General features: G+C 48.8%; 2 protein-coding genes across 2 annotated transcripts in view; one reads left to right on the top strand and one right to left on the bottom strand.

Annotated features, from left to right (window-relative positions):
* Positions 1–776: 776 nt before the first annotated feature.
* Rsph1 (radial spoke head component 1) lies at positions 777–20034 on the bottom strand. Its single transcript, XM_051152505.1, has 9 exons — positions 19913–20034; positions 16195–16308; positions 15987–16092; positions 10902–10992; positions 10314–10449; positions 6793–6864; positions 3904–4063; positions 3184–3318; positions 777–820 (listed from the first exon to the last, which is right to left on the bottom strand). The coding sequence occupies exons 1-9, from the start codon at positions 19964–19966 to the stop codon at positions 777–779; spliced, it is 912 nt and encodes a 303-aa protein (XP_051008462.1). The 5' UTR covers positions 19967–20034.
* The window catches only part of Slc37a1 (solute carrier family 37 member 1), a 59249-nt gene continuing 58301 nt past the window's right edge, over positions 19734–20681 (top strand). Inside the window, exon 1 of the mRNA XM_051153385.1 lies at positions 19734–20013. The gene's annotated coding sequence lies outside the window, so the exon portion shown is untranslated. The remainder of the gene's footprint in view (positions 20014–20681) is intronic.

Raw genomic sequence — 20681 nt, 5'->3', positions numbered from 1 at the left:
GACGAGATGAAGCGCTTCCCTTCTGAGCTGCCCTGGGGAAGAGGAGGCGAAGCTATATGAGATGGGATTGAAGAGTTTCTAATTGGGCTGGAGAAATGGCTCAGAGGTTCACTGACTGTTCTTCCAGAGGTCCTGAGTTCAATTCCCAGCAACCACATGGTGGCTCACAGCCATCTATAATGAGATCTGATGCCCTGTTCCGGCTTGCAGGTGTACATGCAGGCAGAGCACTGTATACATAATAAATGAATACATCGTTTTTTTTAAAAAAATTTTTTTTAAAGAATTTCTGATTTAGGCCCCAGGAGCAATGCTGGGAGGGAAAGGAGACACCAGGTGTGACACTTGACCATGAGCTAGGCAGGAACTTGAAGAGGGCGCCCACTGCTAACACCGCCCATGAGTGGCCTTGCTCTGCCTGTGGCAGGGATCATGTCGGGTTCCCGGAGTCCACGGAGAGGGTGGAGGATGATGGCAGATTGTGCTTGTTACAGAGCCCGGGACACACTCCAGAGGAAGTGTTTCACCAGAAGTCCACACCCCTTCACCCTCTCCGTGGAGTGAGGACCACGAGCAGTTGGAAACCAGTTCACAGAAGCTGTGGTGGAGGCTTCTTCACAAACACCAAACACCCAGGAGAGGTTTATTTCCAACCACAAAACAACTTAACAACTGAGAGTGAAAGACTGACTGACAGCCAGCCAGCCAGCCGGCTGGTACCAGCCCCAGCTGACTGGTGTTAACTAAGACGCTGCTGGGGTGGCTCCGCCTTCATTTTACTCCTGGAGCTCTGCCTGTTCTTCATCAAAGTTCGCGTTTCCTGGGAAGAAGAGAAAACACCAGAGGAACATAAAAGTCAATGATTTAAAAAAAAGGAGTGCAACTATTTAAGCATTTAGCCGCCCCCAGGCTGTTTCCTGCCTGTGTTCAGATCCCTGGGACAAGCTCCTGAGCTAAGGCTCTCCCTCTTACCCAAGGACCAGCCGTCATCCACTCAGCCCAGGCTTGCTGGACCTAGTTCTAAGAATGCTTCACCTTCCTTTTTCTTCCTTCCTTCCTTTCTTCCTTCCTTCCATCCTTCCTTCCTTCCTTCATTTATTTATTCCTCCCACATTGGTTTTGGGACATTCCTCCCCTGGTGCTTGAACAACCAGCCTGAGGCTTATGCTTCCCTGAGGTCTCTGTCATACCCACAGAGCTGAAGATCCATAGTCCAAAGGCCTACCACTTGATGTCAAGAAGGAATGCACGAGAAAGCTGAGGCCTCATCCCCCCCCAACTCCTCTCCCCACCCCCTGAAGTCTCCTCTAGCCTCCATTTTGCCCCGTCTCACTGCCTCTCAGCCTCTCCACTCAGCCAGAGCTGACCCTTCCAGGAACTAGTTCCTGTTCCGGATTACCTCTCTGGGCAACATGGTGACTCCGGATAGTGATTGTGGGCATGGGTGGCTCCGGATGAGATCCCTGCCCCTCCACCCAACACTGAGTGTGCCCGGCGAGCTCAGGGTGTATGCACATGTGCTATGAAACGTGCTGGCTTTTAGGAACCCAAATGAAGGACGCAGGGCTGCCACTGTTCTAAGTGCCCACAGGACCCTGCGGGCACGGCACCTGTGAGGCACCCTTCTTACCCGTCTTATGAAATGAGAAAGGTTAAAGGTAAGGGTTCCACCGGAGCCCACTCAAAGGATGCTGCCTCTCAGGTGTGTTGTTACGCTATTCCCGTTAACTATTGCTAGAAAATCTTAACTCTGTGTGTGTGTTCCCACCGGTTACACAGAAAACTAGTTTTGCCTGGTTTTGTTGTTTCAGATATTTTCTAAAGACAAGGAAATACATTCATTCTTAATTTACAACCGAAATTGAACCAAAAGGAGCCCTGTGGTGGTTTGAATACAAATGCCCCCCTCCCCATAGATTCAAGTGTTTGAATGCTTAGCCATAGGAAGGGGCACTGTTAGAAGGTGTGGCTTTGTTAGAGGAAGTGTGTCACTGTGGAGGCGGGGCTTTGAGGTCTTAAATAGTCAAGCTATGCCCAGTGTGAAACACAGTCTCCTCTTGGCTGCCCTCAGATCAAGACACAGAACTCGCGCTCCTCCGGCGCCATGTCTGCCTGCACACTGCCATGTGTCCTGCCGTGACGATAACAGATTAAACCTCTGGGACTGTGATCCAGCCTCAGTCAAATGTTTTCCTTTATAAGAGTTGCCTCGCTCATGGTGTCTCTTCACAGCAATAAAACCCTAAGACAGGCTCCATAGGCACCAAAGCGAGTGGCACTATAAGGAAGTGTGGCTTTGTTGGAAGAGGCGTGGCCTTGTTGGAGGAAGTGTGTCACTGGGGATGGGCTTTGAGGTTTCAGAAGCTCAATGTAGGCCCAGTGTCTCTCTCTTCCTGTTGCCTGCTGATGTTGTGTGCACCATGCTTCCCACTGTGATGACCATGGACTAAACCCCCTCTGAACTGTAAGCCAGCGTCAATTAGGTGCTTTCCTTTATAGGAGTTGCTGTGGTCATGGCATCTCTTCACTCTAAGACATGCTGCTACCTTTAGCCAGGGGAGCAGGCAGCCTGGCTGAGGCAGCCCAGTCTGTCCCTAAGAACAAGGTCAGATTTATCTCAGGAGATGAGCACCCCAACCTGATGGAATCAAAGGAGTCCCTGTGGGGAAAGATTTTCAAAGATTCCAGGAGCAGGCCAGGCATGGCGGTGCATGCCTTTAATCCTAGCACTTGGGAGGCAGAGGCAGGTGGATTGCTGTGAGTTCAAGGCTAGCCTGGTCTACAAAGCGAGTCCAGGACAGCCAAGGCTACACAGAGAAACCCTGTCTCGAAAAACTAAAAAAAAAAAAAAAAAAGATTCCAGGAACCTCACGTGGGTTCCCGGCTCTGTGGGCTGCAGAGATAGAAGTTGCCAGAAGGCCCCTCTAAACCACTTTAACAGAACTGTTCCGGACCACACATTTAGTCCAGATTGAGAACCAGTTACAGCAGGCCGGTTCCTGCTGTGGTCAGGTCCCACTAGAGTCAAGCTGGACTTCAGGTCAACTGGTCTCCCCTGGCTCATTCAGGCCCCTCACCCCAGCCTGAGGATAGCATGATGGAGGAAGAAGATGCCTGCTCCTCGTAGGGTATGTAGCTGGCCTCACACTGGCTCTGTCCACCCTGTGGGGCGTGTTTTCTTACCCTGGTCCATGTCGTAACTGTCGTCCCGGCTCTCCTGCCTGAACGTGTCTATGTCTTCTTCGCCGAGCCTCGGCTCCACCTCACCCTCAAAACCTTCTCCCAGACCCTGGGTCTCATCTGAGGTTTCACCCACACCTGGGATGAAGACAATGGCAGATGGCAGAATGAGGTCACCAAGGAACATGAGTGCAGGCCTTTGTGTCAAGTGGCCCTCCTGGTCTGTCCAGCCATGTCCCCTGCTCCTGAGAATGGGGCCTCCTTTCCCAAACCCCAAGCTCTAGCCCAGATGTGACGATCAGATCACCCCACCCCATCTCTCAACTTTATTGGCAAGACTGCCATACAATGGATACAGAGAATGCTGCCCCCATCCTTTTTCCAACAGGGGCATGTGACCCCCTACTTGCTATTGGCTGCCCAACCCAAGTCATACCCACAGCTAGGCACTGCCAAGTGAGCTGTGGAGCTATTGGAGAATCCTCAGAGGATGCTGTAGCCTGCATCGTAGCTGGACATTCATTCTATAGGGTTGGTCTTCATTCTTCCCCTATAGTTCCTGGGAGACTCCCATCCCAGACACTTGCCCTTATAGCATCCTGCACCCAAACAGACCCAGAGGCCATTTCCCAGAGAGACCAGCTATGAGAAGCCTGAGGGCAGGTGTGCATGGACCCAACAACCCTGGGATGCTTGCCCTGACAACCATGGGGTGTTGGGTACCAGAAGCTCCCGCCGCTTCTTCCTGGCCTGGTCCCTCAGCAGGAGGCTGCTCCGTAGAGAGGGTTGGAGTCCACAGAGCCAATTCTGTGATTTTGAGAGCTTTCCACTTTGGAATGATATTCACTAATGTCTCTTCCTCCTCCTCTTCTTCTCCTCTTTCCTATTTTAAGTGAAAAAAAACAAAAACAAAAACAAAAACAAAAAACAAAGTCATCCTCTTTGCTATTATTTGGCCTGGAATATTAAATAGCAACAGGGAAAAGACAGAGACTGGCTCTGAACTGCAACTTGAGCTTGTCTGCAGCACTTTCCCTGACCAGAACAATTGTGGCATCCGGTGGCATCATCTAAGGGATGAAGGCAGATCCTGCACGAGTCAGACAAGGCAGGAAGCTGCAGGGTAGAGCCAGGACACTGTGAGGGGCTTTCAGGCTCCGCACATCATCCCACAGGAGCTAAGAATAACCAAGGAGACCAGCTTTCCAAACCTCGCTACCCTCTCTGGCCTCAAGCTCGTCTGTGTAAATCATAAAGCAACACTCACTTAAGTAGAGTCCCAAGAAGGCCCTGAGATGACCACATGGTGGCAGGGAAGTGCATAAAAACAGGGGCTCTCCTGTCATGGGCCCAGAGATCAAATTCAGAAAAAGTGGGCTGATAGGTCAACACTGGTAAACATGTACTTCCTGCGGGGATTGGAGCCAAAGTGTGTCAGCTTCTTTTTTTCAAACATATCTATCAACTCAATTCTGTAGCTTCTAAAAAGTTCCAAAGATCTGAACATCAACCTAAAAAGTCTGTGGAGTCTCATGGACTCAGGTGGAAGCAAATCTCAGCTAAGCCACTCAGAAATAAACTCTTTCATTTGGTCCCCAAAGTTCTGAGTTCCTCCACCCATAGAGTGACACAAGGATTCACGAACAGGGGTAGCCAAGGCTGCCCTGCATCAGAGTCACCCAGAAGGCTCTCCAAAACACACATGCTGGCCCCTCACTCACACTGCTTCTAACTCAGCCAGTCAGGGCTGGAAATGAATAATTTGCATTGGTTCCCAAGTGAGCCTGAGGTTGATGAGCCTAGGACCATACTCTGAGGACATCTCCAAAGGGCAATAACTGACCTTCCCCAGGTGGCATATGTCCCTTCCTTCAGCTGATGGCATCCACAGCTGATGGAGCATAACCAGAGTCCCTCCCAAGGGACTGACCCCCTCTCACTAGGAAAGCCACAGAGCTCTAGGTTTCACAGAACCCCCAACCCCACATCCTACCCTGCTGCCTGGTCCTGACTTAGGCCAGTCCCCACTTCAGAGCTGTCACAGCGCAGGTGACCTGTTTCTAACCAATCTTGATTCCTTCACAGTTGACCTTAAGGTCAACCCCCAACAAACCATGGATGCACAGCTCAGAGTGTTGGAGCTGACTTCCCATGTTATGAAATGAACTGTGCCTTACCCCCGATGATGTGATGTTGCCCTAGCCCCCCAGGACCTTAGAACACAACCTGGTTGAAGATTAGGTGATTCAAGTAAAAACGAGGTCCTACAAGGGAGGTATTTTAGTTCCTTTTGCGTAACTGTGAAAGAGCAATTTAAAAGAGGAAAAGAGTGTTTAGGCTCAAAGTTTCAGAGGGCTCAGAACCATAGTAGTGGACAGTTTACATCGCAGTCCACAGGAAACAGAGATGGGAGCAAACAGAAAAGGGCCAAGGGGAGATGCAGCACCCTAATATATACCCCTGAGCACCCCAAGATGCACCCTTCTTTGTTTCCACCTGAGTCCATGAGACTCCACAGACTTTTTAGGTTGATGTTCCGATCTTTGGAACGTTTTAGAAGCTACAGGACTGAGTTGACAGATAGGTTTGAAAAAAAGAAGCTGACACACCTTGGCTTCAGTCCTCACAGGAAGTACACGTTTACCAGTGTTGACCTATCAACCCACTTTTTCTGACACATTCCCTCCAACTGTGAGTGGGGGCAGGGCGGACACAGCAGGGCACTTTCCATTTAAACCAGAACAACTGGTAACGTGGACATGTCAAGGAGACTCCCCTAAAATGCTTCATTTAAGTGAAAAGCAAAAATTTTTGAGCCAAGAAGGAAGAGACCTGATGCTGGGGGAGGGGGGGTAAGAGAAAGAAAGAGAGAGAGAGAATAAGAACATTCAATTAACTCATATTTTAGTTATGTTACCACTGTTCTGTTTTATTAATTGTTATTGTCACCTCTTACTGCACCTGCTTTTATGATCTGGTACTATCTACTGTGAGATAGATATATCTTTGTTGGAGAGTCAGCTTACAATAGAGGTCCAGCTCAGCAGGAAGGGACTTCCATGCAGCTTCAGGGACCAAGGAGAAAATAAAGGCACAACTTGATACTTTCTTCTGGCCACATTCAGACACCCCCCTTAAAGCTCTGATTGGGGCTGAGCTGCACTGAGGCTCAGTTGGGTCTGCCTGCTCTACTGAATCCTGACTCAGAAAGGTGGGACTTCCAGACCAGTGGTTCTCAACCTTCCTAACACTGCCACCCTTTAAAACAGTGCCTCGTGTCGTGGTGACCCCCAGCCATTAAATTATCTTCACTGCTACTTCATAACTGCAATTTTGCTACTGTTACAGATCATAAATGTAAATATATGATATGCAGGATATGAGATATTCAAGCCCTGGGTTTACAGCGTCCAGAAGCCATTCTGGGACTGACACCTGCCGGAACTCAGGGTTAGCCAGGGCAGGCATTGTGAAATGACGTCGATGCATTAAGCAGCCTGAGCTGCCTAGGAGCATGCTCAAAGCTAATCCCCTTTCACCTAGCGGGATCAATGTGGCAGGACAGATGTTTAGCTCCTGGAAACGAGAGACCATACAGATTCTTCAACTTACCAGATCTGTTAGGCGATATTCACCGTGCTGTTCGCATCCAACGTCAAATATGTACTTTCCAGAGCCGACAGGCTACGGGGAGAAAAAAAGCTCAATGCACTTTATTCTTCAGGGTCAACACTGAGCAGAAAGTACAAAACACTTCCTAGGCACTGAGCCCCGAAAGCCCACCCCGAATGACCTCACCATGCAAAGTCTGAGCGGGGTCACAAAACGTTTTTGTCAACTGACAGCTAGCAGAACTGCTAGAGGTTTTATTTTTGTTCAGAGCCTGTAACAAGTCAGTGCCTATGGCCAGGCTAGCTAGAGAGAGGCCAGCTCCTGTCTTTGTCATAACACCAAATTTAGTGCAAAGCAGGGACCTGGGTGTCAAATTTAAGTCATCAGGCTTGACACTGGGTACCAGTACCCACTGATCCATCTTACTGGCCCCATGAGATTTTTTTTTTTTTAAAACAAAAACCCTGGTCACAGTTACATGCACCGTCACCACTTTGACTTAGGAGTGTGAACCCCTCCTCAGATTTACAAATGTTTTCCTATGTCACCAGCTGTTAACCTGATACTTGATGTCACCTTGGAGCATGAATTATAGCTTGCTTTACTTTCTTACTGATGTTGACCGTTGCGGTGTGACACTGTTCTTTGCCCAAGCCCTGGTGTGAAGGTGTTGTTTTGTTGTATTTTGACATATGTCTCACTCCATAGCTCAGGCTAGCTCAAAGTCTTCTGCCTCTGGTCTCAGATGAGACTCTGGGCCTACACCACCATGCTGTGCTTTCAATTTTCTAGTCATTGTACTTCTTATGAAATTAAATCTATTTTTTTTTTTTTTCCTTTGTGAGTCTGCTTAGGGAATCTTTTTCCTCCTCTCTGCATGTGTTGATCATCACCTATTTTCATTAGCTTTGTCCGTGGTCACACTTAAATATTCCTTCTAGGAAAAATACCTTTCTTTGCTGAAAGACAAACTAATTTTTGCTGTCCCCTATCCCTTTTTATAAAGCGGTGAAACACAACAGAGACTTTTAAAACGCGACCTTTAGCAGGTCCCTTAGCCACCAGTTACCGGAAGCGTCTGTACCCCTCTGAGAGTGCCCAGTGATGTGATTTGGGGTGGGCTTATCTAATTATCTCGTCTCTTAGGCCATCATAGCCCCTCATTTCTTCACTAATCACCAGCAATGCCCTGCCGCAGTGTTTGATGACGGTATCCCCTTCTAGTCTGCCTCCCGTCTCTATCCCGCCTCGTCCTGTTTTAATGATTTGTCAGCAAGGACAGAGATGGGAAAATGTCTGAGAAACACTAAGCAGTGCTAAGAGGGTGAAAGATGCCTGACCCGGCCTGTAGCCAGAGAAACACACAGATTAAGGGGGCAGGGAGGAAGGGGACGAGAAGGAGAGAGGGAGAGGGACAGAAAGAAAGAAAACAGAGAGAGAGAGAGAAAGAGACAGAGAGAAGCCATGTTTACACATCAGATTTGAGAGAGGGGAAAAAAAAAAAAACACCAAAGATTGTAGCTGATAAACCCAGTGTTGTGAGAACCTGATGAATGTTTGTGGTGTTTCAAAGTGCCAGCCCTTGACATTCAGCCAGCCAGTTTTCTAGCTGTGATGGCTCATCCTGAGTGACACCTGACACACTTGTGATGAAGAAACCTCCGCTAAAGAAGTACCTTCATCAAACTGGCCTGTGAGGCATATTCCTAAATGTTAAGTAATGTAAGAGGGGCTCAGTCCACCGTGGCGAGAACCATCCCCAGGCTCAGTCCACCGTGGGCAGAACCATCCCCAGGCTCAGTCCACCGTGGGTAGAACCATCCCCAAGCAGAGCTGTATAAGAAAGGTAGCAAACTCCACAGTAACCAGTGTCCCTCCGTGGTCTCCATTTCAAGCTCTTGACCCTGTGGAGTCCCCACCCCCCTTCAGGTCCTGAGCTGATTTCCCTCAAAGGTGGACTGTGACCCTGAAAGGTGAAATAAACCTTTTCTCCCAAGTAGCATTTGGCCATGGTGTTTATCAAGGCCACAGAAAAGCAACTAGGACTCTGGTCTATATAAATGCATTCATCAGAAGACGAAGTGACAAGAAATGTAAATTTAAAGGTCTTACTGGCTCTCCTCCTAGAGCCCAGCATTGCCTGCCTATAAAACGGAACATGTTTTCCGTTGAGGTGAGCAGGGGTGGTTAAGAGGCCGAGGTGACAAAATCAGAAACACAGAGGACCAAATGTAGATGAGGTCATTTTAAAGTTCCCCTCTTCCCTTTTAAAGGGTCAGAGCACTGGAAAACCTGCTGGGGATTTGGTTCCTCGGGTCAGATGGCTTGCTTGTGACGTACAGTGGAATGGCAGCAAGCCTGAAGGACTGTGCATGGTGTGGCCCTCTGAGCCAGGGCAGGAGCTCTGCCTAAGCCGGGGGGCGGGGGGCACGGGGGGGGGGGTCTCCTCTGTCTCCTCTGTGGTTTTATTCCACGTGCCCAGATGTGCGAGATGGTAACAGATGTACCTTTGTGTCCTAGTACCTCATGAATTCTCAAGACTGAGTCTGTGTAAGCGGGTGTGTAAGTGTGTGTGTGAAGGTGGTATGTATACAGAGGTCCTGAGGGAGGAGCAGCAAAGGGGGAGGGGGAAAACCCTAGCATAAGACTTTTTTACCAAATGGCAGCGCAAAGCCTCCAGGCTTACTCTCCCTTTCAGACCATCTAGTCTAGCATATTGATTTCTCCAACAGTTAAAGGCTCGAGGTCCATGTAAATGAAACAGAACATTCAGAAATTCAAGAGACATACCCCACACCAACTTCCATATCGGTGTACTCAATAAACTCTCTTTTAGGTAGTCTCCCTTCAGCCCTAACCCATTGGTTCAATGCCCCATGAATGCCTGGGCACAAGGCTCACAGTTACTGAGTTCCCCCTCATCCTCTTCACTTTGCACAAAACAGCAACCAAAGCCAGAGCCCAGCAAAAAGAAGCAGCCAGTGAAAATGTGGAGCTCAGCCTCAGCAGGGCAGTGGTGGTGCACACCTTTAATCCCAGCACTCGTGAGGTAGAGGCAGGCAGATCACTGTGAGTTTGAGGCCAGCCTGGTCTACAAAGTGAGTCCAGGACAGCCAAGGCTACACAGAGAAACCCTGTCTCGAAAAAATGTAGAGATCTCTAAAACCAGTGGGAGTGTGCTGAACTACTTAAGCCCTTCCCCAACCACGAGTAACAGGCTGGCCTCTGGAATGAAGGAAGCCCAGGGATGCCCCTCCCACTTGACATGATTTACCAGAGGGCAGAACCACACACAGTCAGTAGAAGATGCCCCTGTTATCAAGGCCATTGGCCTTAATAGAGACATAAAGTAGTGCTACCAAGGCCTGGGGAAACAGGCTCAGCTTTCTACACCCCACCCCCACCCCACTTTGTGTTCTGGTGGCATCAGAAGGGCTTGGAGCGGTACAGCTGTCCTCATCTGGTGGGAACAGAGGGACTCCTCTGAGTGTTTAGTGTTAGCATATGGCAGAATGACTTACGTTTTTGTTAATGAACTTGCCCTGGTACCTGTGGTTCAGGTGGATAAGCTCGGCGGAACCTTCCTGCTGCCCATTCACCCAGCTACCGACGTACTTACTGCCGGTCTCCGCGTACAAGTAGGTACCTTGCCCGTGCCTAGTGAAGACAAGGCAAGGACACTGGTCACTGTCTTCTATGGAGCACTGACCCTAGGACTAAGGGGGACTTGAGCAGAGGCAAGCTCCCAGGCCAACTTGTTTCCTATATCTATGTCCACTCGACAGCTTGATGTGCCACCTACACATGGGGCGTCAACAAAAACGTGGGGCCAGCATCATCTAATGCATAAAGGCCAGCTGTTTGCTTATGAACCACTCTTGCCAGTCAGATGCAGCGCTGCTTGAGTTCCATCCACTAGACTGGCTCTCTGTGTCTTCACTCCTCGGGGCTTATGGATGGAGGATCCCACTCTGAGGAGTCCCTCCTCTGCCCCTCTCATCAGCACCTCCCCCTACACACCTGCCCTACAGCATGGACCTGCCTTAAGTGGGCATCATCCTGGTCTTCCACCACAATTGGACCCCCAAGACAGCAGGAAGGAGCCAAACCTTTGATGTGCAAACCACTCCCCTGTGTAGGTGTCATTATTGATGTAGTAATACACGCCGTGGCCATGCCTCTGGTCATCTGCCCACTCCCCTGCAAGGGACAACAAAGGAAAAGAACAGACTGATGCCATGGATCCTGCTAGCCCAGCAGGATCCAAGCAACATGCTCTGCAAGAGAGAACTTTGTAGTCATAAGGCTAAGCCTGCTGCCTCTCTTCTCTCTGGAGTACCTCCAGCTCCGGCCCTTCCTCTTGTGCCAGCTTCGGGGGGAGAGCTGGCTAAGGATGGCCAAGTTAGGAGCCAGGGGACACAGATCGGGAGGACGTATGCATTGTGATGTGAGCCCCAGGCACATCCATGCTTCCACAGGTTAGCGGGCCCATGGTGAGGGCTCAAACAAGCTTGTCCGACCCACTGCCATTGATCCCAGCCACACTCCATTAGCCTTGGAGGGGCTGCCTAATGGTCTAGCCTCAGCATTCACTCTGTCTCCCATCAGGGCACTTGGTTCCAAGGCTGCCCTCTTGCCAGCTCCTTCACTCTACCTTACATATGCCCTTTTCTTGCCTGGAAGACCTCCCATTTCCTTCCATGGTGATAGAGGCTGACAATCGCTCATGCACGTGACAGAAAATCCTAACCTTGGGAAAACAGCATAAAATCCGGAACACGGCTTGACAATAAGGTCATCAGCAAACCGTGTTGTTAGCCAAAAGGGATTTGAAATCAGTCTCTCAAAAGCTCCCCAACTCTTATAGCTCACACTGGAAAGCAACCAATTAGAGTATTCTCAAGGTGGGCATGACCTAAAACCTCACATATGACCAATTGCAAACCAGTGCCAGGATGGAACTTTCTAGAATGGAACTAAGAATAATTAAAAACCAATTGAGATAATTTTGTTTAAAGAGAAAGGGGCAATTTCATCTTCTATTGTCTCTACAGAAAACAATGCAAACTGTTTACTTGTAGCAAAGAATATTGGCTAACACAGGCAGAAGATGCCTGCCTCACACGTAGGAGGCCCTGGATCCAATCCCAGTGCTAAAGAAAAGCCGAACAGTGGAGGAAGAAAGCTATTCTAGAATTCTACAAGGATGTCTGTCATTAATTAAAAATACACCCAGGATGCTGTCTTAAATTCTATGCTGTTTATGGTACTTAATTTTTTAAAATGTTATTTATTTCAATTTCCCATTACAAATAAAAAGTCATCTTTGTAGCAACTTCATATCTTTTTCCTTAAAGAGGACCCTAGAATGTATGTAAGCATCTAGCTTACACAAACACTAGAAACAGTTGCACATACACTATGCTAACAAAATGTTAATTATCCAAGCCATATTTCTGAGAACAAACCCCAAAGTTTATCCAAAAATGGGAAATCGATAGAAGTTTCCTCACTTCTCCAATATTTACTTAACAATGACAACACACTCTGGCTGCCTCGGGAGGCAGGGGAACAGCTACACATGTGGATGGGGCATGTCCACCCCCCCCCCCCCCCCACCCCCGCGAGCTTCCACCAGACAAAGGCAGAGGGCAGCAACTGGGTATCAGTATCCTGGGGCAGACGCAAGAACAGACCCTCAAAGGTGACCAAGAGCTTAGCATGGGGCAGTCTCGCCAAACAGACGGAGAGACAGGGATGGAGATCCCTGTTACAAAGATCTAGGGGGTCCCCTAGGCCTTCACTGGCAGCATCGTGTCTGCATCTGCAGCATCCACCAGTTTCTGTGGTGAAATTGTCCCACTGAGGCCAATTTGGAGCCAATTATGGAACTGCAAGAAGTGTAAAAGTGCAAAATTGGCTTCTGTGAGCTACTCAGAGCGGCTCCATCACACCCTGGGGGCCAAGCGGCACAGCTAGAAGAGTTTACTTCACCTGGTTTCCTTTCCACCCAAAAAAAGAGCTTAGCAAAATGACCCCAGATTTTATGTTGCTGAGGACCCATGAGCCCAGGCTACACCACTTGAGAAACTTGTGGGAGGCTCCACCCGGTCCAGGAAGCCTTGTGCAATAAAGCGGGACTGCTCAGACGAAGGTGGCCGATACCAGTTGCAGGCATCGACAGCAGGAGTCAAGGCTTCTGAATTACAGTTGGAAACATATTATTCCTGCTTTAAATTTGATTTTCACTTAAAAAAAAATTTTTTTTTTTTGAGCCGGATGTGATGGTGCACACCTTTAATCCCAGCACTCAGGAGGCAGAGGCAGGCGGATCGCTGTGAGTTCAAGGCCAGCCTGGTCTACAAAGTAAGTCTAGGACAGCCAGGGCTATACAGAGGAAAGAAAATATTTTTTTAAAGCAATTCTTTGCTATTTTCATCACTCTTAGTCTTGTTACCAGACCTGGAGTGTGTAAGGGGGAAGATATCTGCAAATTAAGCCCTTAAAGTCCCTCAAACAGTGAGTTTTGAGGAGACTTTGGGTTGGGGAAGGCATATACATGGCAGTATGACAATGCATACCAACTTCATAAGAACAAAGGCTCAGCCGGGTGTGGTGGCGCACGCCTTTAATCCCAGCACTCGGAAGGCAGAGGCAGGCGGATCGCTGTGAGTTCAAGGCCAGCCTGGTCTACAAAGTGAATCCAGACACCCATGGATACATGAGACTCTATCTCTAAAAAAAAAAACAAAAAAAGGGAGTGGGGGGGGGAAGGCTCCTCTAAACTAGACCTTCTAGAACTCAGACTACATACCCTTTCATTTGACTGTCTATCAGTATGATTTGTAGCATCCTTTACAATAAACAAGTAACAGTGTTTCCAAGAGTCCTGCAAGCTGCAAGGGAAGCTCTTTAGACAAGAGACAGGGTTTGGGGGAGACCTAGTTAGCACTGAAGTGAAGTGTAAGCAGCCTGGGGACGCGTAGCGTGTCCTCTGCATCTGAGTTGTGGGACTCATAAGGATAAGCCTTCCTTGGGGCTATGGTAGCTGGTGCCGTGACTGAACGACTCCTTGGAAAGCCATTGTAAGCAGAGCTGGGAGAACTGCTTGGTGTGAAGTCCCATACTTGAGCTCACAGGTCTTGTGACTAGACCACATTCATCAGATGGTTCATCTCCACACAGGACAGCGCTGTACCCCCACTTGGGTATATCAGCAGAGCACCTCTTTTTCACCTAATCTTCACGCCTAAGTCTATATTAAAATATCTTTAATAAAAATCCCCAACTCTGCTTCAAAGAAAGAATTCCCAAGCCCCTCCCCTTTTAATGTACTTTATGTGTAGCCCAAATTGTATTAACATCTACATTCAGATCAAAAGTGGCGAGATGAGACTCACAGGGATCTGGGAAGAATTAAATTAAGCTCTAAATCAAATTGTTCAAAGCTCGTTAAAAAAGCAGATGGTGCTTCTGGTCATCCAGGACTGCTAAGGTTTAGGAACAAAATCATTTAAATCCCATGTCTAATGCAGAGGGCATGGATGCCTCTACACCATCTCAGAGTCTGACAGAATCCTCTTACTTTGCTATCTGTTATTTTTAGGTTCCCCACCCCCACCTCTGGCAGCATGGCAGGAAACTGCTGTGGTTTGGCTAGGTGTCCCTCAAAATCAATGTATGGAAACTTGGTCCCCAACTATAGTACTGTGGGGAAGTGTGGAACCTTTGAGAGATAGAACCAAGTAGAAGAAGTCAGATTACTGGGGGCATGACCAATGACCCCCCCAGCCCCCTCCCCCACCGTGTTTCCTGGCCACCATGAGGTGAGCAGCTGGGTCTATGACTCCAGTGCCGTAGGCTCCAATGCCCTTTTCTGTGGATACTTTATGTAACACATTTCACTGGCATACATGCAGGTAAAACAGCCATGCATGTAATGTGCCTGTACATATAAAATAAAAATAAACAAATCTTAAAACCTCTAGAATCAAAATAAGCCTTCCTTCCCTTGAAGATGAATATCTCAGGTATTAGTCATAGGAATACGGCTTGCATTTTAAGGATATGTCATCCTCATTAGAAAGCGATGCGGTCACACATCATGGCCCTTGCCAACAGCTAGCTATTCCCTCGAGGCAGGAAAACCTATAGGAATCACAATCTATTCCATCTGCACGCTATCAGTAAGAAAACTGAGACAAGACGAGGTGACATGCATAGAGAAGCCTACTGTGCCCATAGTCCAGGGCTGAAGGCACAGATCTTTCTGAAAATAGGATGCAAACCAAAAACCCTTCTGGAGACAGGAGGAACAGGGAGTAGAAAAAACCCACCACAGAGCATGGTAACTGCTTCCGGAAGGTCCAACAGCCTACTTCCTGCCTTCTCCCTTCCTGGCTCTGGGATAATTAGACTTGTACCCAATCAGGCGCCAGTGGTACTTAGGGACCTGAGGTTCTTAGAAACACAAGCTAAGAGTTTTCCTGAGGTGTGACATTAGCATGTAAGGAATCAAGAGACTGCAAAAGACATCATGCTGGGGCAAAATGCCTCGATAAAGGAACTCCAAGGTCTAAAGAAACACGACCATCTGAAGAGGGATTGAGGAAAGCCAGAAAGCAACAAAGGCATCTTCAGAGGGAGGAAGCCACGGGCTGTCAGGGATCTAGACCACACCCAGAGTCTGTGCCCACCCAGCAAGGCCCTTTCACTTACTCTAAGTCTCTGGGTCACAGTAGAGCATGTGCTGCCTGCAGGACCAGTCATATGGGTAGACTAGTTAGATATTTAGCTACTTAAAATAATTCCTAGCTTCTATGGCCATACAGGAAGAAGCACAGTTTTTTGTTGTTGTTTTTGTTTTTGTTGTTGTTTTTTCCGTTGAGTGGTACCTTTCTTGTATACTTTAGTATCGGCAGACAAGTTTGATGACAGAAATAGCCTGTACAGAAGGAAAAGACGGGGCCGGGCATGGTGGAGCAAGCCTTTGATGCTCAGCACTTTGGAGGCAGAGGCAGGTGGATCACTGTCAGTTTGCAGGCAGCCTGGTCTACAAAGTGAATCTAGGGCAGCCAGGGCCACACAGAGAAACCATGTCTCAAAAAACCAAAAAAACAAAAACAAACAAACAAAAAACCTAAAAAACAAAACGAAAACAAAAAACAACAAAAACAAAAAAGACATCATGTTACCTTCATATCTGGATCCATCTGGGTAGATAAAAGTACCTTGGCCATGCTTTTTATTTTTAATATATTCTCCGGTGTATCGGGCACCATTCTTAAATTTGTAGACCCCCTGAAACATATGGATGATACAGTTCATATTGGTCTTGAGTCCCACAAGTGCTAAGGCAATATGTAATGAAGAAAACCAGCCTCCTGAGTCACCAATTCTCACCTGTCCGTTTCTTTTTCCAAACTCATAATGACCTTCGTATGTGTCCCCGTTGGGCAATCGTGCTTTCCCGTGTCCATGCCGTTCCCCCATTTCATTGCGTTCCCCCTCATACTCCTGGGGAGGAGAAAAGCAAGCTAATTGTGGCTGCTGTTCATTTGTGCCAAGCACGTGCCAAGCATTTTATAACAATTGTACCACTGAAGCCTTCCAACCCTGGGCACTGCATTTACCCATGACAGTGCACTGGTGAGGCAGGTAACCAAGCCTGGTAGGTGGAGTCCTGGTCCAAGGTCTCCATGTGCAGGTGACCATGGTGGGAGCCTCACTCCCTTCAGCATCTGAGAGTGTGATTAGTGACCCTAATCTTGACATTGTAAACAGGAACCGATGTATGGAAAATGCTAGGTGCACTCTGTCATCACAGGAATGCACATGCTGGCAGGACAAGTCCCCACCCTCACAGACCCCTCCCTGTCCACTCTCTCCATCATGGAGGACTTAAAGAACAAATGCCCTACAAGAAAGACTCTTCCTTCTTTCTGGAGTGGTTGCTTTCTGCACAGGTCTGTGTCTTGGTGGGAAGTTCTGCTGCTCGGGAGCGGGGAAAGAGACATGGAGACTCTACCAATTTTACTTTCAAACTCTCTACCAAAGGACTTACAGTTCAAACATGTTTGACCCTAAAACTAGAGAGATGGTTCTGCAGTTAAGAACACCAGCTGGGCCAGGCATAGTGGTGCACACCTTTGATGCCAGCACTCAGGAGGCAGAGGCAGGCAGATCGCTGTGAGTTCGAGGCCAAACTTGTCTACAAAGTGAATTTAGGACAGCCAAGGCTACACAGAGAAACCCTGCCTCGAAAAACAAAACAAACAAACAAACAAAAACAACAACAAGCAAACCAAACAAACAAAAACACTGGCTGGTCTCACAGAGGACTCAGGTTCAGTTCCCAGCACCCAAATGGTGGCTCACAATCGTCTGTAACTCCAGTTCCAGGGGATTCAATACCCTCTTGTGGCATCCTCAGGCTAAAAATAAACATTTTCTGCTGGGCATGGTGGCACACACATTTAATCCCAGCACTCAGGAGGCAGAGGCAGGCAGATCTGAGTTGGAGGCCAGCATGGCCTACAAAGCAAGTCTAGGACAGCCAGCACTGTTACACAGAGAAACCTTGTCTCAAAAAACCATAAATAAACAAACTACTTCTAATCCAATCTGAAAGTGCTATGAATCTATCTTGTAAATAGATTGGTGGTGGAGCTCAGTGGACTGCCTAGCATGTTTCACCCTACACACACACACACACACACACACACACACACACACACACGACATTTGCAAGCAGTACCACTTGTAGGAGCTGAAACAGGAGGATTGCAGAATAACTTGAACCTTAGAATTGAAGGCCAGATCTGAGCCACAGAGCAAATCCCTGCCCCCATTCCAAAAACAGGTATATAAAAAAGTAATACAAGATTGCAATTTTCCCATTTCCCCCTATACATTATAAAATAAATGTTCTCTGGCTCATATACAGGGAATGATATAAATACATAATATAAATGGCTAGAGCTTTTAGTAGCGATACACCATGATTGTTTATAACATTGTGCTGCATACTTTGAACATACACAGTAACATTCATTTAAAAATGTTAAGGCATGTTAGGCGCGGTGGTGCATGCCTTTATTCCCAGCAGTCAGGGAGGCAGAGGCAGGTGGGGTAGCTGTGAGTTCGAGGCCAGCCTGGTCTACAAAGCGAGTCCAGGACAGCCAAGGGTACACAGAGAATCCCTGTCTCGAAAAGCCAAAATAAATCATTTTTAAAGGAACGTTAAGACATAATACATGGGCACGGACCTGTGTCTATTACAGGTACCGGACATTTTCAGAAACAAACCGGGAGGTGTTTCTTGCCTTCTTCTGGCCCCTTTTAGCTCAGAAATTCCTGCCTAGAATATAAGCGTCTGGCCCTACAAATTGGTCTCAGAGTTGTTCCAAACCACAGTGTGGTGGAGTGGATGAGAGTGGCCCCACACAACTTCTCAGCTCCCTGCGCCTGCCACTGCGCCATCCTCTGGGCCTGCTGCTCGTTGCTGTGCCTCCTTGCCATGATGGGCCCTTCCCTAGTCCTCTGGGAAGGGAAATTAACTCTTCCTCCCAGGATGGCCAGCACTGAGCTACAGGAATAGATCCCTTCTCCAATCTCAGGGACCTCCCAGTATACCCAGCACTGAGCTGTGGGAGTGGCTACACAGAGAAATCCTTTAGGTTGACCCAAAGGCGATCTGCCATTATAACTACAGGCTTAAACATGTTACAGATCAGTAGGACCAGGCGGGGAACAAACTAGAAACCTTCATGGACAGGACTGTAAATCATGTATGAGCAGAAGCAGGCCACAAACTCGTGACACCTCTCTTGCTCACTGTGTGTGTGTGTGTGTGTGTGTGTGTGTGTGTGTGTGTGTCTGTGTGTCTGTGTGTGTTATGTGCAGTATGGTGGATACGTCCATGCGGTGTTTGCTCACATGCACGTCCATCTATAGGGGCCAGAGATTGACAGGGAGTGTCTTCCTTAATCATCTCAATTTTTCTCCTTTTTTTTTTTTTTTGAGTCAGGATTTCTTGATCAAGCTAGGCAGCAAGCTCCAGGGATCCTCTTGTGCCCACCTTTTCACATAGTTGTGAGATCTAAACTCAGGTCCTTATGCCGGGCAGCAAGCACCTTACTGACTGAGCCAGCACCACCTCCCTACGCCCCCTGCTTCCCCTCCAACCTCCCCCCCCCCACCCCGACTTTTAGAAGTGGAACCCTGAGAAACCAAGTGAGAAGGTCAGCTGGATTGAAAAGGAGGCAGCTCAGCGAGGACACACTCTGCACTCACGTTACAGTTTCAGATGAAATCCCAGCCTCCGGCTAATTACATGGAGACTGTGGAGGCTACATTTCACACCTCAGTCTGTCCTGTTTTGGTTTTTTGTTTTTTTGTTTTTTTTCCTAGCTCATTGGTGTTGGGAGCGCGTGATTCCCAGGCATTTCCGCATCTTCACACTGACCAGGCTGCTCCAGGGATTAGAGGACGCAGAAGCTGAAAGATCATGATGCCCAGGGACCAGCTAAGAGGTCTGAGCTAGTGCCAACATTGCATTACAGAGGAGGGTACGGGTTCTTCAGTTTGTTTTTGTTTTTGTTTTCTCACACATAGCAGGTCTGTTCCCACTTTGTCAGCCAGGAGCGGTCACCCTCAGGTTTAAGGAGACACAGCAGGACCACACGGCACTCAAGTAAGAGCGTATCACCGGCTGTGAGTCCCATGTCTTCCCCTCTGCAATCTACACTAGGGAAGTGTGATTCCAGTGGCTTAGGACGGTTCAGAGAAACTGATTCCAGACCTACTTGGTGAGATCTTCAGAGCCCGGAGCACCCCAGCACCCGGCAGGAGTCGCCAGGAAGCAGCTTTCTCTATCCCTTTACTCACGCCCTCTGCCTAGAAATCTTCGCCTTTAATGGGAGGCGGGATGGGAGAGGGAAGGGGGGTGGAAACCAGACGTCACGGCGTTTCACCTTTCAGAGCGACTTCCTGGACGCTGTGCAGCCGGTGTGGCCGGCGTGGTCCTTTCCCCCGGGCCTCTCGGCCCTCTGGTCCTCATACCTCCCGCTCCAGAGCTGCGGAGCACCCCAGAAGTCCCTCCCTGGTCAGGAGCTCTCACCCCAAGATCGTTCTCTCCCTCCTCCTCTAACTCCTCGGATCCCAGGTCCGACATGATCTGGTTTCAGCCAAGATCGCCGGAGCAGCGTCTCTACTAAGCAGGTACCAGCCACCCCCACCCGCGTCCCGCGTCGCCATGGAGACGCCGCCCGCCCGCTTGGCTCTCTGCCTGGAGGGGTGGCGGGAAAGGGCCGGACAAGAGGCGTGGGAGGAGCCAAGGGGCTGGGAAAGTGTCCTAGCAACTGGAAGGACAGCTCTGCCAATCGCCGCCCGGGAAGAGGGAGGGGCGGGACCTTGGCAGACTTGGTACCCTGGCAGACCTGGCCGGCTAACCTGGGCAGTGTCTCTGACCTCAGGAATGTCCTCGGTGATCTTGTTTGTGGGCACCTCGAGGAGCCACCTAAAAAGAGGATCCCTCAACTCTGGGCCCTGCCTCTCAGTCCCTTGGGTCCTCTGGGGATGCTGCGGGGACCTTTCCAATTTCTTCTACCGAGATGTTTGTGATCTCCAGAGGCACGTACACTTGAGTCTTTTCTGTTTTCTGTCAACACATACACGCTGGAGCGATGAACTCTGACCTCTTAAGCAGATGCACTGACCTTAAGCAGAAGCTCCTGCACACTGACCCGGATCAGGGTTTAGCATCTCAACCAACCCTTCCCTACTCAAGTGACTCCTGGGCCCTCACTCGCAGGTGACCCATATTCATTCTGTGTCCTCTGGTGCCCGCAGGCTTGCCCTCAAATGCCCAGCCTGGCATGCCACACATC

This window comes from Acomys russatus, chromosome 11 (assembly GCF_903995435.1).
Source record: "Acomys russatus chromosome 11, mAcoRus1.1, whole genome shotgun sequence".
Lineage (NCBI taxonomy): Eukaryota > Metazoa > Chordata > Mammalia > Rodentia > Muridae > Acomys > Acomys russatus.
Note: the sequence above shows the minus strand (reverse complement) of the source record. Positions and strands in the feature narration are given on the sequence as shown.

Excerpts from the sequence above, each read along its gene's own strand:
- Rsph1 (XM_051152505.1), bottom strand. The coding sequence starts at position 19,966 with ATGTCGGACCTGGGATCCGAGGAGTTAGAGGAGGAGGGAGAGAACGAT. Across the intron at positions 16,309-19,912 it reads AGGGAGAGAACGATCTTGGG|GAGTATGAGGGGGAACGCAA; the intron begins GTGAGAGCTCCT and ends TCTCCTCCCCAG. Across the intron at positions 10,450-10,901 it reads GAGTGGTTTGCACATCAAAG|GCACGGGCAAGGTACCTACT; the intron begins GTTTGGCTCCTT and ends TGTCTTCACTAG.